General features: G+C 37.9%; 1 protein-coding gene and 1 non-coding gene across 4 annotated transcripts in view; both read right to left on the reverse strand.

Annotated features, from left to right (window-relative positions):
- Positions 1–697: 697 nt before the first annotated feature.
- Polq (DNA polymerase theta) overlaps positions 698–18308 on the reverse strand; it is a 79879-nt gene continuing 62268 nt past the window's right edge. For all 3 annotated transcript variants that reach the window (XM_074073249.1, XM_074073251.1, XM_074073253.1), the window contains 5 exons: positions 18040–18151; positions 15288–15412; positions 4687–4840; positions 2144–2259; positions 698–1683 (listed from right to left, as the gene is read on the reverse strand). In XM_074073249.1, coding sequence (XP_073929350.1) covers positions 1570–1683; positions 2144–2259; positions 4687–4840; positions 15288–15412; positions 18040–18151 — 621 coding nt within the window. In that variant the 3' untranslated portion in view covers positions 698–1569. The remainder of the gene's footprint in view (positions 1684–2143; positions 2260–4686; positions 4841–15287; positions 15413–18039; positions 18152–18308) is intronic.
- LOC141423490 (U1 spliceosomal RNA) lies at positions 17584–17747 on the reverse strand. The gene has a single exon (XR_012448356.1). It is a non-coding gene; the product is annotated as a U1 spliceosomal RNA (small nuclear RNA).

The following is an 18308-nucleotide window of genomic DNA, read 5'->3' on the forward strand; positions in this document are numbered from 1 at the left end:
AGGTACAGGTGACTTGTTCACCTTCCTACATGAAGAACACTCATGTAAACAGACTGAATTTTCTTTTGCGCTAGATGTTAACTCACTAGGAAAAAGCATTACAGCTTTTCTCAAGAAACATGGTACAGATGGGCAAAGAAAAAACTCAAGCCAGGCATGGTGGTACATACCTGTAATCTCAGCACTTGAGAGGCTGCGACTGAGAACTGCAAATTCTCCCCTCCAAGTATAACCAGGCCCAACCCTGCTTAGCTTCTGAGATCAGAGGAAATTGGGTGCATTCAGGATGGATGGTGGTAGATGAGAACTACAAGGTTGAGGCCACTATGGGCCACATAGCGAGACCCTGTCTCAAACACCCTTAAGAAATGATATACTTTCCCTCATACCTCTGCCCACTCCTCCTGCCTCCCCCAAAAAGAAGCGACCATGTCTGAGTCTCTTGTGCACTAATGTCCAGCTACTGATTATGTATCACACTTTACCTAAGAAACAGATGTTTTTTCTTTATAATGATTAATAATAAAATATAAAAGGGCTTTTCTGATAATTAATTAAGCATATAATAAATACTTCCTATGTATTTAAACATTGTTGAAGAAGCCATGGAAAAAGTAAATAAGGGACACTGATTTCCTATACACTTAGATTAAATAAATATTAAAAAAACTGAAGCATTGAAATACAGTTTCTCATAAATTCATTTTATTTCCAATAGCAAAAATGGTCAGTTCTATATTGAATTACAAAGTTCAGTCTTCTCAGCCCAAGTATTCTCTCTACATCACAAACACAGAGGAACTAAGGGCTAATAAAGGGGCATTTTCCCTGTTGGGCAGTGTCTTGTTCAACTATGCTAAACATCTGATCTTTCAGAACAGGACACCTCTTGAAGAGGTATAGTTCATTTTACAATAAGAGTATTCCAGATATTTTCATTGTATAAATTGAGGAAGTAAAAAGGAAAAGAAATACTTCATGAAAATTCATTCCTAGACTCCAGCCATACAGTCTTACTACTTTATAGAGTTTATAATTTATCATCCAATACTATTTAAAAATACTCCAGGAGTTTTAACACTGGAGGAAAAAGATCACATTACACACAATGACTAACCCTGGTGGCGTACATGAAACTCAGTCCTTATCCGTCCGCCTCTTGCTCCTGCTGGTCTCTATTATGGGTGCTTGAGTCCTGGACCAGAAGGAAAATGCCTGAGGAACAGCTCCATTTCCTTCATGTTCAGTCCAGACAGATGAGGACCTGAAGTGCTAAGTGCAAATTTCAAGCATGCATTCCAAACCCATTAAAAGGTTTGATAAATTATGAAAGGCAAACTCACAGTTACTCTTAAGCTTGGTTACAAGGCCTCCCTCTCCCCAAAATCTTTTTTGACACTACTGGGACTAGACCCTGACATAGTCTGAAACTCTCACTACAGAATTGTTGCCCTACGTGCATCAAGACTTGGGAGTTGGTCTTCATGAAGCAGGTGAAAGGGCAATCTCTGTTCTTTTCAGGTGAGTCTACATGCACCAGGCTCCCCTGGGGAATTAGTGGACTGCTACTTATACATCAAAGTCCTTCAGTTCTCCCCAGCTGGCTCCTATTTTCACTTTCACAGAAAGTTTCACAGAAAGTTTTATGGCACTTTCCATTTCATTCTTGACAATCTGAGCTACCTGCCAAAAAAAAAAAAAAGAAGGAGGTTAACGAACTCTGCACAAAGTATTTTTCCCACTGAGAAGGTGATAAACCTGACTGGAGCTCTTCATCTAATGGTGCTTAAAACACAACCAGAAGAGAGCCAGGCATCTCAAACTGCCCTTCACTCCTGAGCAGGGGTACTGCCCACTTGTGCTAGAATGTTCAATCCTTGGAAAGCCTCAGAGCAAGATTCCAAATTCTTTCTAGTTTCTTTAGACAAAAACATCCCTACATCAGGAATTTCCTTACTTTAAGAATAAATGTGAACCTGTGCACTCTTGGCTCCTGTTCCTGTAAGAACTCAATGTTTATATATACACCCTGCACTAGGGTAGAATCCAAAAACCTCATACATAGGTAAAACAGGGAAAAGGTTGTCATCCTGACCATTGGTGTCTCAGCTTCCTACAGAATGGATCACACCCAGAAAAATACCTGAACAACATCCTCTTCTGCCACTTCATATAAAAGCTCATCATGGAGTTGAAGGATGAAGAAGCCTCCTCTGGTTGGGCAGAACATCCCTTGCAGTCTTCTTTTGGGCAATAATTCTATCCCATGAAAAAGAATAAAACTGAACAGCATGTCCCTTGAGCCACAGAAGAAAAGGTTTCTAAGATTTTGAGAAACTATAGGAAAGTTTAGTTAAGATATCAGAAAACATATGCCCTAGAACTATCAGGAAAATAACTACCAGCTGACAGCTACCTGGCCTGTCCATCAGGTAAACCCAGATTCCCAACAACTTCCTCCCAGAAAGGACTCCAACAAGGAAGTCAGCAGATAGGATGGGAAGAGTTCTTTTCCAAACTAGTCTGATTTCTCAGAAACAGCTAACACTTTCTTTTTCCATGATCCCTACCACCACAGGAGTATGGCACCAGGTGGTCTGGGGCCCAATTCCTGTTCCAGGAAAGGGAGCTTGTTGTTGGAGCATTCATAAGGGGCCATCTGATGTCGGCTAATGGTTACAAGGGTCACTAAGGTAGAACTGGTGCTTCCACAATTGGACCACACACCAGACAAGTAACTCTAAACCTACAGTCCACATGTGTCATCTCAGAGTGTGTATGAATCCCTGATGTCTATATATTTTTATGTGGTGATGTCTATATCCTTCAGTGGCTTGTCAAAAGAACCCACGACTCAAAAAATAGTGATGAGCCAATGTACTGGACCTAGCTACATCTACCTAACTAACTGAGCCTAGTGGTACTGACTATGCCCCTCTGATCACCAAGCTAAGGTTTAACATGAATACTCTTACAGTAACTGCCTTTACTGTTTACTCACACCTCATAGCGATCCTTCATGTCTGTCATCCAAATTTCCTACCCAGCCTTCAGGCCTGACACAAGTACTACCTCCTGTACATCTGTTGCTTCCCTCGGAGAGTCATTGTCTGCAGCCCACCTTTGCTCAGGTGGCTCTCAGCAGGTAAGACAATGAAGGTAGCTAAGCCCATGGCAGTTGTGAAGCTGTTCCTCTGATTACCAATCTGGCTAAGATCTGATCAGCCCCACTGGACTCCACTTATCACACACCATTGACTGTCTGGATGCTCTAGCTTTGCTCCTTTCTGATCACCATGCCTTTATCCACTCAATTTGCCCTGTATCTGGCTTCTGACCCAGAATGCCAAAATCCTCTTGTTCCCTGTGTGCTCTGCTTTCTTGGGCTCACCTTGCTTTGATTTCAGTGACCTATGACTTCCTTTAAGCCAGCCTAACACCATGAAGTCATCATCAGTGACATTTCCATATAGGCTGACTCATTTCACATCACTCTGCTGTGAGGAGTTAACAAATATTTCAGTCAAGTATTGCATATTCCTTCTTCTTTTTAGAAGATTTTAAATTTAAACATAGATTGATCTTTTAATTCTAACCTCCCATCTTTATGTAACTGGCAACATTCCCTGTAACCTACACATGTGTTTCTTCTAGAAGTAGCAAATTCCATCCTCAACTGCTGATCTCTATCTTTTCTGCCCATTTTCAGCAGCTTATTCTTCCTCTGAATACCCCCAAACTTAAGTTCCTCCAAAAAAAAAAAATTAAAAACATGATTGTATAACGTGACAGTGAAATGATAGAGAAGTATGGATATGTAACAGAAGAGAACAAAATTAAAGTTTTGTGTACTTGTTAGAAGAAAAATGTATCCAAGCAATAAACAGAGAACTTAGAGAAAATATTTTGAAAATAAGAACAAGAAAAGATAGCAATATCAGCAAAGGACTGTATGTGATAAGGATCAACTCAGAGTACATTCATACTTCAGAGAATATAAATAGGAAAACCATAAATTTTTAAAATGTGGTCTGAAGACATAGAGGATCCATGAATATGCAAAGTCAAAATTACTTTCATCATAGCACAAACCTTGTAAGGTTTGCCTTGTTCAGTCCCCTTCTCCCATCAGTGTGTACAGCAAAGAGACCAACCATCTTAGGCTAAGACTAAAATTCCTACATCCTGAGAAACACATCAGGCACCCGAAAACTGGGATGTGCACCACCCTAGACTTCACAAAGGGTTTTCCAAGGTCACAGGACATGTTCTATTGCAACAGATTGAATGCAGAATCAGAGGAGGGAATCTAGCCTCTTCTCCTAGGCCAGACATTAGAGACTCACAGAAATGTAAAAGAGTCACCATTAATTTTCTTTTGTTCTGAAAAGATTTTCATAAAAAAATGTTATTTATGTTAAAATATAGTCAGTGTAATGTTGTTATTAAATGTTAATGTTTGAAAATTCCCTGTTTTAATTTTCAGTATGGTAAATATAGTATATATAACCCATATAAACAAAAATTCTTTGTGATCTCTAAGAATTCCTAAGAATATAAAGACATTATGAGACCAAAACATTTGAGAAATAAAATACAAAATGCTTTCCGCCCCCCACCCCCTTTTTTTTCTGGTACAATGATTTTTTACCATGTTTAGAGCAGGGGCCTCAGTGATGGACAAACCTGTTCTGTCATTTCGGAGCATACCCTCCCAATGACCGTGGGACTTGAAGGTTGAGTGGAAGGTCTCTAATTGCTTCTGAATGTTAACTGTGGCTACCTTGACTATATCTGCTGCTGATCCTTGGACTGTTGTGTTGATGGCCTGACGTTCAGCCTATGAAAGACAACAGGTGCTCCATCAAATCAGCCAACAAGGTTTCACACTTGCCCTCGGTGTCCACACATTACCGTTCATACTTGCGGTCAGAATGGATATCTGGACTGAGATGTGACATAGGACATCAACTCTTAGGCTGCATCCTAAAAATAACGACCATAATGATCCACAGCTCTACATTCTGAGCTATCCTTGTAAGGATAGATGAAGCAGAAGGTCAGATTGCTTCAGTTTAGAAATTTTCAACACTCAGTTAGAACCCCAAAATTGTATTGCACTTAGAATATATTCAGTAATTCAAAATTACGTTACTTTGTAAACACGCCATCAGTGTTTTACCTCTTCTGAACTTCACTCTACAGGATTTATTCCTCATCAATTCTTAATTCTGAATAGATATAAGTAGCTGCAATGTACCCCCACCAAGCACAACAACAACAACAACAACAAAAAGATATAAGTGGCTCGTTCTCTGTAAGGTAGTTTGGACTGTCCTAAGCACATCTCCCATACCAATGGCCACCTGGTCCTATGTAGAGTTTGGCCCCAGGAGGTGTGGAGCCCTCTGATATAAATCAGATCTTTTCATGGGCAGCTGAGGCCAATCATAAGTTACAGAAAAATGCAGATCCTGGATCTGCATATTAAGTTAGAAGTTTACTGAAAACAACTCTTAATTATAAATAGATACAAATAAGTCATTCTGCTAGGAGCTTCTGAGCAGGCAATCATGGCTACTAAAACTAATCACTATGGAACAGTAGAGGAGGTGGCCTGATTTAATATCCAGGTGTAGCCTATCCATGAATATCACACCTGGCACCCCAAAATGTCTCAACAATGGGAAGGGTCTATTCAAGGAAGATGGTCACCTGGGCTATACCCAATACCTACTATATTAGATATCTATTAAAGAGATAGACTTTGTTTTGTAATTAACTGTTGTTTGTCAAATGCTGATGAAACCATTGCAAACTCACTCAGTTGTCAGTTTAAACAATGATCAAATTTCATAGTAATACTACTCTTTTTCCTTGAAACTATGTACCATTATGTAGTAGATTGCATCATCATCACTGTTCCCTTGATGCCTTTCTCTGTCACATTACACAGACCCACCTATGGCCATGGTATTGGAGGTGATGTCCCCTGTTAAAAGATGGCCTTGGTTTCTTCTGGCTAATGAAATGTGAATAAGACTGACATACAGCACAGACATATGGACTGACATAAACGAGTTATAAGAGCTATTTACGACTGCCACAAAAAGAGGTGTATTCCAGGCAGAGAATTCACTCCAGAATGAAGAAAATATGGAACAAATCCAGTCAAGCTGAAGGCAAACTATAACATGAGAAATAGTTCCATACTAAAAGCCCCTGAAACTTGGGACTCGATTTTACTGTAACACAAGCACAAGTACAATTACTGTATGCTTTACTCTCATATTGTACTTCTGAGTCTCTTCTATGTTAGTTTTTTTCACCAAACATAAATATATGTCCACCAAGAACTTTGGACAAGTTCAAGTCAGCAAGATCCACAATAGTTTCAAACTGGAAACTCCAATGTCCACCAAGAGAAAAATGGGCAAACTGGTACTCTCACATACAAGAGAGTATCATACAGCTGGCTGACAAGAAAAATACCAATGACTGACTTAACATAATTTTGAATAAAAAGCCAGACACAAACAAATACACATATACAATGTATATAAGAGCTAGAAAACATACAATACAAAAGTATAGTGTTAGAAATGTTGCTGGAGGTGAGGTGGTGGTTAGGAGTCTATGCGAGGGAAGCTTGGATACTGATGATACTCTCTTGACCAGGACAACAGTTTACAAGTTGTAGCTCTGTGATAATTTACTGAAATTTCTGTTTGTTTTCTCTGCTTTCTCAATGTGTGGTTCTTTACACAGCAAAAGTTTAAGAAAAAAAGTAAAACCAAACCAAACCAATCTCCAAAATAGTCTAGCTATGTTTACTCTATTCCTTATTCAAAGGGCTGGAATATTTTTCTTCTTCTCAGACTCAACATAATAAGGTAGTAGAACTAAATTAGTTGACCCCTCCAAGCATTTTGGCATAAAAAGTCTTTTTCTCACATCCTTACTTATATACAGTACTGTATATAATACTATACAAGTATTAGTTTTCACAAACTTAAGTGATTTATTTATATTAATAACTCTATACTCCATTTTTATCATGCAAATTTTAAGAAACATAATCAATCCCTGCTAGATAAGTCCAAATTTCTCAGACTTCCATTAATAGCTTTCCAGCTCTTAAGAGAACCTTCTAAGTCTTCTAGTTAGCTCCATCTCACCACTAGAAAACTATTTGCCCCTAAGTGACAACTCAACTCTCCATTTCTACCTGCCTGGCTTCTAGTCAGTCCTTACTCAGTTATCCACTCGGAATTGTCTTTTTTTTTTCATTCCCAACGACCTAAACTTTTAATAGGGCTCATAAATCTGTTGAAGTCCAACCTCTTCCCTAAAGCTGAAATAACTGAAAACATAAAGTCTACTTTTATAGATTTTTGCTTGCTTTATTTCTTCCAAGACTTAACACTTGTATTTCCTAGTGCATCAACTAGAATGCTCAGTTTACTTAGACATATCATAAAAGCCTGGTAAACATATGGGAGGCTGGACAATGAAGAAGAAACAAATGCCAGCTGTTCTTCTAAGGCCTCAAAAAGCAGTAAGTGCTCTGAATGATTTGAGTGTCAGACAGAAGTTGTACAGGGGACAATGATGTGCAAAATCATGAGAAGGGCAAAACACAATGGGTTAAAATACAAAGATATGGACTGTAACAGGAACTTAAATATGCAAATACACATAATACTTCTATGGATTGTAATTTTTTCAAAAACAATTTTATCCATAATTTGAACAAATATTAATATATTTTTAAATGATGTTAAAAACAACTTTGCTTAGTATTTTGGGAATCCTTATAACCTTTAAGAAGGAAGCACTTTGCTTTTGTAGATTTTTTTCCTTCAGTACTGGAGATTGAAGTAAGCACTTTTAAAATAGGCAAATAAGAGAGATTCCAAGATGGCGGCTAGAGGGAGGAAGCAGAAAGCAGGCCTCCTAAAGTAAAATCTTGGAGAGACACTGGAGATATACCTAACAGGAAAAACTACCAAGAAGAGGCAAAACTGACTTCTCCATGCCTCCAGCCTGCACATACTATCTCCACTTCACGTTAAACAGAGAAACCAGGAGGGTCTCCAGGCTGCCGCCAGACACCCGTGGCCAGACGGCTTGGAAAGATGCGGACCACAAGGTGAGCTAAGTGGTATGCGGTACTCCTAGACAACCCTGGGCCAGATCAGCATAGCTCCCTGGACAGACCAACCCCCACCCCAGGGAAAAAAGAAAAAGAAAAACTGAAAAATAAGCAATAACAAAAAAAAATAAGACACATATCAAAGAGGGTGGGGTGCCCTGAGCACCGAAAAGGGAGGGAGGGGAATCCCTCACGGAACTGTAAATAAAAAAGTGGGCTGGAGAAGGCAGGAGCGGTGGCACACGCCCAGCAACCAGAAGTGGAAAAGCTCGTAAAAGCAGCGGTGGGAGGAAAAATCCACAGGAGAAGGGGGAAGGCCCACTTCCCACGTGAACTGTAAATAAACATACCCGCCTGAGAAAGCAGGTGCAGTGTCACCTCCCCCAGTGTGCTTGGAAACAGGAAAGCTTGTAGCAGCTGATCGTGCACAGGAGAACTCTGAGTAAACAAAGCCTGAGGGGCCAGGTGAGTGCTAAGCTCACCCCAGAGATCTGCATAAATAACACCTCCAGCAACAGCAGGCTGACAGCAGCCAGCAGGCAATCCACAGCCTCAGATGGCCATTCACAGAACTGTCTCCAGATTCTATTTTTTTCCTCTCTCCCTACCTTTGATGAGACAACAATCGAACTACACCTGCACGCTGAAAAACTTACTGAAACTGTATTGCATTTGAACTTGGGACACTTTGTGGGTTTTTTGTTGTTGTTTTGTGCAGTTTTGTTTTATTTTGGTTTTTCCAGTCTTTTTCCCCTTTGATGAGACAACCACAAAACTACTTCTGAGGCACCATCTCCAGGATAGGAGGCTCAGGGACAAACACTAAAATTATTAAGACAGAAACTTTATTGCATTTGAACTTGGAGATTTTTTTTTAAATATATATATATATATTTCATTTATTTATTATTATTTTTTTTATTTATTTATTTTCTTTTCAATCCTCTGTCTCTCGAATGCCTGTTCAGCTTACAGTTGATTAGTACACTATCTCTCCCTGTTTATACCTTTGAAATTTTTTTGTTTGTTTCTTTGATTTGTTTTTTCTACTTGTTTATTTGTTTTTCCCTTTTCCTTTAACTTCTTTGCTTTCCATCTCCTATCACCCTTCCATTCTAAATATCACCAGTGCTATTATTACAAGCTAGAAAATAATTGCACACAGTACAGGGACAATAACAACACCAAAGGCAATGACAGGAAGACAGAAAAAACAGGGAAACCAGTTTCCCCACAGCAAAAACTTAGTACAGGAACCAGAGAGAAATGAAGAAAACAGATACTCAGATCCAGACTCCAACAAAATGAAGATAAACTATGCCAAAGAACCCAATGAAACCCACAAGAATAATCTAAAAGAAGAAATATAAACAGGTAATCAATGAGAATTTTATAGAGATGATTCTGGATACGATCAACCAAAATGTACAGGAGACACTCAAGAAATTCCAAGACAACAAAAATAGAGAATTTGAAAAAGCAAAAGAAGAAATAAAGGAAACCACAGAAGCACTGTATAAACACCAAAGTGAAACAAAGAACACAATTAATAAAGTCATAAATGAACTCAGGACAAAAATAAACATTAAAGAGGAAACGACCCAGGATATGTAAAACCTCAGAAAAAAGAACGAAACAGAATTGCAAAACAAAATGGAAGGCCAATCCACCAGAATAGAACAAACAGAAGACAGAATCTCAGAAATCGAAGATGACATGGTAATTAAAGGAAGAACTGAAGAACTATTAGTTCAACAACTCAAGACCTGTGAAAAGAAAATGCAAGAACTCACCAACTCCATCAAAAGACCAAACCTGAAAATCATGGGCACTGAATAAGGAGAAGAGGTGCAAGCAAAGGGAATGCGAATATATACAACAAAATAATAACAGAAAATTTCCCAAATCTAGAGAAAGCTATTCCCATACAGGTGCCAGAGGCCTACAGGACACCAAACAGACCAGATCAAAATAGAACTACCCCACGGCATATCATCATTAAAACAACAAGTTCAGAAACTAAGGAAAGAATATTGAAGGCTGCAAGAGAGAAAAAACAAGTAACATACAAAGGTAAACCCATCAAAATCACAGCAGACTTCTCAACAGAAACATTAAAAGCAAGAAGAGCTTGGGGAGAGATATTCCAGGCACTGAATGAAAATAATTTCAACCCAAGGATACTCTACCCAGCAAAACTATCATTCAAAATAGATGGAGCAATAAAAGTCTGCCATAAGCAGAAACTAAAACAATATGTGACTACAAAGCCACCACTACAAAAGATTCTGCAAGGGATTCTGCACATAAGAAAGTGAAACACAACATAACCATGACAGGACAGGCAGCACCAAACTTCAGGAAAAGAAAAAGAAAAAAGTAGAGAGTAACATCAAGTTAGGTACACACAATCAAACCTTCAAACAACTAAGACAACTAAATGACAGGAATCACCATATACCTATCAGTACTAACACTTAATGTTAATGGACTTAATTCCCCCATCAAAAGGCACCCTTTGATTAAATGGATAAAAAAGGAAGATCCAACAATTTGTTGCTTACAGGAGACCCATCTCACCGACAGAAATAAGCATAGGCTTAAGATGAAAGGCTGGAAGAAGATTTACCAAGCAAATGGCCCCTAAAAACAGGCAGAAAGCAATACTTATCTCTGACAAAGTAGACTTCAAACCTACATTGATCAATCAAGATAAAGAAGGACATTCCATACTAATAAAAGGGGAAATAGACCAAAAGGAAATAACAATTATCAACCTATATGCACCCAATGTCAATGCACCCAATTTCATCAAACATACCCTGAAAGACCTAAAAGCATATATTAACTCCAACACAGTGGTCGTGGGAGACTGTAACACCCCATTATCATCAATAGATAAGTCATCCAAACAAAAAATCAATAAAGAAATCCAAGATCTAAAATATACAATAGATGAAATGGATCTACTTGATGTCTACAGAACATTTCGTCCAACATCTACACAATATACATTCTTCTCAGCAGCCCATGGAACCTTCTCCAAAATAGATCATATCCTAGGGCACAAAGCAAGCCTCAGCAAATATAAGAAAATAGAAATTATACCATGCATACTATCGGATCACAATGCAATAAAACTAGAACTCAACATCAAAAGTAAAGACAAAAAACATGCAAACAGCTGGAAACTGAATAACTCTACTTAATGAACAATGGGTCATTAAGAGGAAATTTAAAAGTTCCTGGAAGTCAATGAAAATGAAAACACAACCTACTGGAAGCTATAGGACACAGCTAAGGCAGTCCTGAGAGGAAAGTTTATAGCCATGAGTGCATATATTTAAAAGACCAAAAGATCCCAAATCAATGACTTAATGATACATCTCAAACTCCTAAAAACAAAAGAACAAGCAAATCCCAAAACAAATAGGAAAGAAATAATAAAAATAGCAGAGCTATTCTAATACAAAGAATTAATGAACCAAAAAAAAAAAAAAAAGTTGGTTCTTTGAAAAAATAAACAAGATCAATAGACCCCTGGCAAACCTAACTAAAATGAGAGAAAAAACCCAAATTGAATCAGGAAAGCAAAAGGGGAGATAACAACAAACACCATCGAAGTCCAGGAAATCATCAGAGACCACTTCGAGAACCTATATTCAAATAAATTTGAAAATCTTAAAGAAATGGACAGATTTCTAGATCATCCAAAACTGAACCAAGAGGATATTAATCACCTGAATAGATCTATAACACAAAATGAAATTGAAGCAGCAATCAAAAGTCTCCCCAAAAAGAAAAGTCCAGGACCTGATGGATTCTCTGCTGAATTCTATCAGACTTTAAAGAAGAACTGATACCAACCCTCCTTAAACTGTTCCACGAAATAGAAAGGGAAGGAAAACTGCCTAACACATTTTATGAAGCCACTATTACACTTATCCCAAAACCAGGCAAAAACACCTCCAAAAAGGAGAACTATAGGCAATCTCCTTAATGAATATTGATTCAAAACTCCTCAATAAAATAATGGCAAACTGAATTCAACAACACATCAAAAAGATCATTCACCATGACTAAGCAGGCTTCATCCCAGGAATTTAGGGGTGATTCAACATACGAAAATCAATAAACGTAATAAACCACATTAACAGAAGCAAAGACAAAAACCACTTGATCATCTCAATAGATGCAGAAAAAGCCTTTGATAAGATCCAACACCATTTCATGATAAAAGCTCTAAGAAAACTAGGAATAGAAGGAAAGTACCTCAACATTATAAAAGCTATATATGACAAACCTACAGCCAGCATTATACTTAATGGAGGAAAACTCAAACCACTCCCTCTAAAATCAGGAACCAGACAAGGATGCACCCTTATCTCCACTCCTATTCAACATAGTACTGGAATTCCTAGCCAGAGCAATTAGGCAAGAAGAAGGAATAAAAGGAATACAAATAGGTAAAGAAACTGTCAAAATATCCCTATTTGCAGACAACATGATCCTATACCTTAAAGACCCAAAAAACTCTACTGAAAAGCTCCTAGACACCATCAATGGCTATAGCAAGGTAGCAGGATATAAAATCAACATAGAAAAATCATTAGTATTTCTATACACTAATAATGAACAACTGAAAAAGAATATATGAAACCAATTCCATTTATAATAGCCTCAAAAAAAATCAAATACCTAGGTGTAAACCTAACAAAGGATGTGAATGACCTCTACAAGGAAAACTATACACTTCTGAAGAAAGAGATTGAGGAAGACTATAGAAAGTGGAGCGATCTCCCATGCTCATGGATAGGTAGAATAAACATAGTAAAAATGTCTATACTCCCAAAAATATTCTACATGTTTAATGCAATTCCCATCAAAATCCCAATGACATTCATTAAAGAGATCGAAAAATCTACCGTTAAATTTATATGGAAACATAAGAGGCCACGAATAGCCAAGGCAATACTCAGTCAAAAGAACAATGCTGGAGGTATCACAATACCTGACTTCAAACTAAATTACAAAGCAATAGCAATAAAAACAGCATGATACTGGCACAAAAACAGACATGAAGACCAGTGGAACAGAATAGAAGACCCAGATATGAAGCCACACAACTATAACCAACTTGTCTTTGACAAAGGTGCTAAAAATATACGATGGAGAAAAGACAGCCTCTTCAACAAAAACTGCTGGGAAAACTGGTTAGCAGTTTGCAAAAAAATGAAACTAGATCCATGTATATCACCCCATACCAATATTAACTCAAAATGGATCAAGGATCTTAATATCAGACCCCAAACTCTAAAGTTGATACAGGAAAGAGTAGGAAATACTCTGGAGTTAGTAGGTATAGGTAAGAACTTTCTCAACGAAACCCCAGCAGCACAGCAACTAACAGATAGCACAGATAAATAGGACTTCATAAAACTGAAAAGATTCTGCTCAACAAAAGAAATGGTCTCTAAACTGAAGAGAACACCCACAGAGTGGGAGAAAATATTTGCCAGCTACACATCAGACAAAGGACTGATAACCAGAATATACAGGGAACTCAAAAAACTAAATTCACCCAAAATTAATGAACCAATAAAGAAATGGGCAAGTGAGCTAAACAGAACTTTCTCAAAAGAAGAAATTCAAATGGCCACAAAACACATGAAAAAATGCTCACCATCTCTAGCAATAAAGGACATGCAAATTAAAACCACACTAAGATTCCACCTCACCCCTGTTAGAATAGCCATAATTAGCAACACCACCAGCAACAGGTGGTGGTGAGGATTTGGGGAAAAAGGAACCCTCTTACACTGTTGGTTGGAGCGTAAACTAGTACAACCACTCTGGAAAAAAATTTGGAGGCTACTGAAAAAGCTAAATATTGATCTACCATATGATCCAGCAATACCACTCTTGGGGATACACCCAAAAGACTGTGACACAGGTTACTCCAGAGGCACTTGCACACTCATGTTTATTGCAGCACTATTCACAATAGCCAAGTTATGGAAACAGCCAAGATGCCCCACTACTGACGAATGGATCAAGAAAATGTCGTATTTATACACAATGGAATTTTATGCAGCCATGAAGAAGAACGAAATGTTATCATTCGCTGGTAAATGGATGGAACTGGAGAACATCATTCTGAGTGAGGTTAGACTGGCCCAAGAGACCAAAAATTGTATGTTTTCCCTCATATGCGGACATTAGATCAAGGGCAAACAGAACAAGGGAATTGAACTTTGATCACAAGATAAAAGCGAGTGCACACAAGGGAGATATGAGGATAGGTAAGACACCTAAAATATTAGCTAGTATTTGTTGCCCTTAACGCAGAGAAACGAAAGCAGATACCTTAAAAGCAACTGAGGCCAACAGAAGAAGAGGACCAGGAACTAGAGAAAAGGTTAGATCAAAAAGAATTAACCTAGAAGGTAACATTCATGCACAGGAAATCAATGTGAGTCAACTCCCTGTATAGCTATCCTTATCTCAACTAGCAAAAACCTTTGTTCCTTCCTATTATTGCTTATACTCTCTCTTCAACAAAATTAGAGATAAGGGCAAAATAGTTTCTGCCGGGTATCAAGGGGGTGGGGGAGAGGGAAGGGGCAGGGTGGGTGGTAAGGGAGGCAGTGGGGGGAGGGGGGAGAAATGACCCAAACATTGTATGCACATATGAATTTAAAAAAAAAAAAGGCAAATAAGTAGAAAAAAACCCAAAATGAATATCACAGCCTAATGACTGGCAAATCTTTGAGGAATGTTAGTAATCTGGTGTGATAAGACAAATTAGTATGTGGTATCTGAAAAACGGAACAATCAGCAAATGTAAGAATTAAGTTTACTTCAACTTGTCCCTAAAGCTAATAAACGTTTGGCATACAAACAATATCTTCAACTGAAGTACTGAATGAACTGATGCTTACACCACCCTCCCAAAGACTGTGCCATCATTACTTCAGAAGTCCTTAATAAAATCAGTGGTTGACTTGTATATATTTACAAGGAAGACCCAATTAATATACTAGTGTCCCTAAAAGGGACATTACAGTTTTTGTAGAAAAAAAAGTACATGTCACTAAAATGTTATGACAAATCCAGAGAAATTTCAACATACGTGAGCTTTATGATAAGGGTTGTTGTCTTTGATTCCTGGCAAATATCTACGCCTTCCCAAAATGGTCTGAACAAAGCCATCTCTTTTACAATTCTTCACTGTTTCTCTCATGAAATTCTTAATCCCTACAAAACAAAAATGCAAACGTACTTAATTACAACCAAAGTCCATCTATTGTTTCATTCACTTGTTCGAATATACATAGTGAAATATACCAAAATCCCACCATGATTCACAACATGAATATCACATTGAAACAACACATGCAAACTTCCATTCACTTTCTATAGACTCAGAAAGTTAGAAACAAAAAGGACTTCAGAAAGGACATAATGTAACTCCATCTTTTGTTTTCTTATTTCCTGTCTGTGGGTCTCCCCATCCCCACCCCACTCCAGTGATGAGGATCAAACTCGGTGCTTTGCATAAGCTAGGCAAGAGCTTTACCACTGAGCTTCATCCCCAGCCCTTGACTTTTTTGAGACAGGGCTGCACTATGTAGGTTGAGGTATCCTTGAACTTACTGTGTAGCCTAGGCTGGCCTCAAACTTGTGAGTCCCCTGCTTCTGCCTCCTGAGGGCTGGGATTACAGAAGTATACCAACATAACTGGCACTATCTGTTTTTTAATCAACAATAACAATAACAAAAATATATGATACTAAATTCCAGGTGTTTTTACTCCAGGATCTTAAGACCATTCTATACTACTTTTTATAGTTTTCTGTTGTTTAGTCATGCTAATCTTCTTTTACTCTTTGATCTTATCCTTTTGAGGATTAAAACATTCCAATAGCTCCTTTTACTATTACATTACCATCTAAAGCAGGACCTTACTGAAATTCATACATGAGTCAAATATTTCACTAAGAATATATGCCTCTTAAAATTCAAAAGTACTGTGTATAGTATTCAAATACATTTATGGTCCTTAGACAGTATTCATCTGCTGCCATTTCTAGGTCATTTGTTGTGACTTATGGATCTCCAGGGTGATAAACACTCTTCTCCAGGTGGGTCAGTCTCATATCTGCTTATTCTGGTCTCCGAGCTCAAGAGAGAGGCTCTCCTCTTTAGGAATGTTCTTTTTCTCTTTATAATACTATCAGGTAATAGAAGCCATGCTGCTCTCTTTATTCATATGTGTGATCACTGCTTTCTCACAGCTCTGCTCATCTTGAGTAATAACATGAGTGCTCCCAATTGGAAACCCTCATTTGAAGCTTCCTGGTGTGTGGCTGGCACAGGAAGGATACTCAGGGAGATGATGGGTGAAAGGAAGAGAGAAAACCCTGCCAAGTAAAGCCTGTGAAATCTGAACACCACTGAGGGAACTTTAGAAAGCAACCAGGCTCTTGTCTTTTTCCTTCTAAGAATCAATATGATACAGTTGGGTGAAGAGCAAAGAAGAGGATAAGATTTAAGAGGTTACACATCTAAAAATTCTCTCACCTCACTCCAGATATAAGAGGCCTTCAAATATTCAAATTGTCAGGCTACTTTAAAAAAATTCTAAGGTATAATACAGTAAAAGAGAGCTACTTTAAGTGAACAGTATGAGACACTTTAACAAATACATGTACCTTATAGCTACTGTAATGATAACAAGACATTTTCATTTCTCTTTGTAGTCAGCCCCCATGATCAACTGACACTCAGTGACCTACTCAAGGACACTATATATTAGTTTTTTATGTTCTTGAATTTCACAAAATTGAATTATACTCTATATTCTCATTTGTGTCTGCCTTCTTGTGCTAAAGCAAAACAAAACATTTCCCATAATCATCAATATTCCATCAAGTATCACATCAATATTAAATTTCTGTTCCTTAACTGCTATTCCATTGCAGACAGGCTAAAATTTGTTTATCCATTCATACATTTTATCTGTTCTCAATATTTGGCTGTTACTGTTAGGTCGCAGTTAGCCACAAGTGAGAGATGAGGCAGGATGAATAGAAGAGGAGACAGGGAAATTATATTATTTTAATAAATATTAAAAGGGCCAGACTCAGGCATTGGAAAGAGAAAGACTAAAAACCCAGAGCAGCTAGCCAGCCCTACCCATCTCCTTTTAGACACTAAGTTACAAAACAAGGGGAATTTATAGGACTATCTGCCTTCATCTTTGAGATGTTAATAAGCTGCATGGCATCTTGAGAAGGTAGAGAGAAAAGCCTAACTGGGAAGTCCCAAAACATACCTATTGTCTGTATTTTGGATAGTCCTAAGTAACATCTCCCTATTTTGGTACCATCTTAGCCAATCAAATCCATTATCTTTTTTTTTAGTTTTAGGGGAGAGCACGAACGCAGACCCCTACTACCACAAATTATGCAGTCAAGTTTCCCCCATTTGGGGAAATCACAGGGGTCAGCACATTCAGAGTACAATGGATAAGCCTCGCCCTGGGAAAACCACCTTTGTGATCATGGTATCTCCCCTGCCAGGTAAATATCAAATCCATTACCTTAATGATTAGGCTGCTAGACATAACTAAGTGTATTCTCTCAATGACACAGTAGCATGTACAGCAAGTGTTATTTTGCTATTACATCTCTGTCCCTAATTTTATTTTTTAAAAAAACACACCTTAATAAATTACTGGCCTTAACAATGCTGATGAAAACTTCTGATTAATAGAGATTCTAATAGAAAATTCTGCAACACAAATTTTTAAGCTAATCTAATACAGTAAGCAGGGTTGAAAAGTATAGCATTCAGAAGATACTCAGTACTCAGCTTCTCACCTGTATATCTAGACTTGAAGGAGTCAATATAGCAAGCCGCATCATTTTCTTTAACGCCCATCTGCTCTCCTAGAGATTTAGCTCCAATTCCATAAATAATTCCATAGCAAATCTGAAAGGGAGTCAGCACATTCAATAAGTAAATAACTACATAAAACATGAACACGGAGAATATAGACAGTTCATTAGGATTGAAATTTTCATGAACTTTTTATTTTATAATGAGTCAAAGAAATTACTAGTTCTGCTTTGGTGGGTTGGATCCACAG

Source organism: Castor canadensis, chromosome 5, assembly GCF_047511655.1.
Source record: "Castor canadensis chromosome 5, mCasCan1.hap1v2, whole genome shotgun sequence".
NCBI classification, from domain to species: Eukaryota; Metazoa; Chordata; class Mammalia; order Rodentia; family Castoridae; genus Castor; species Castor canadensis.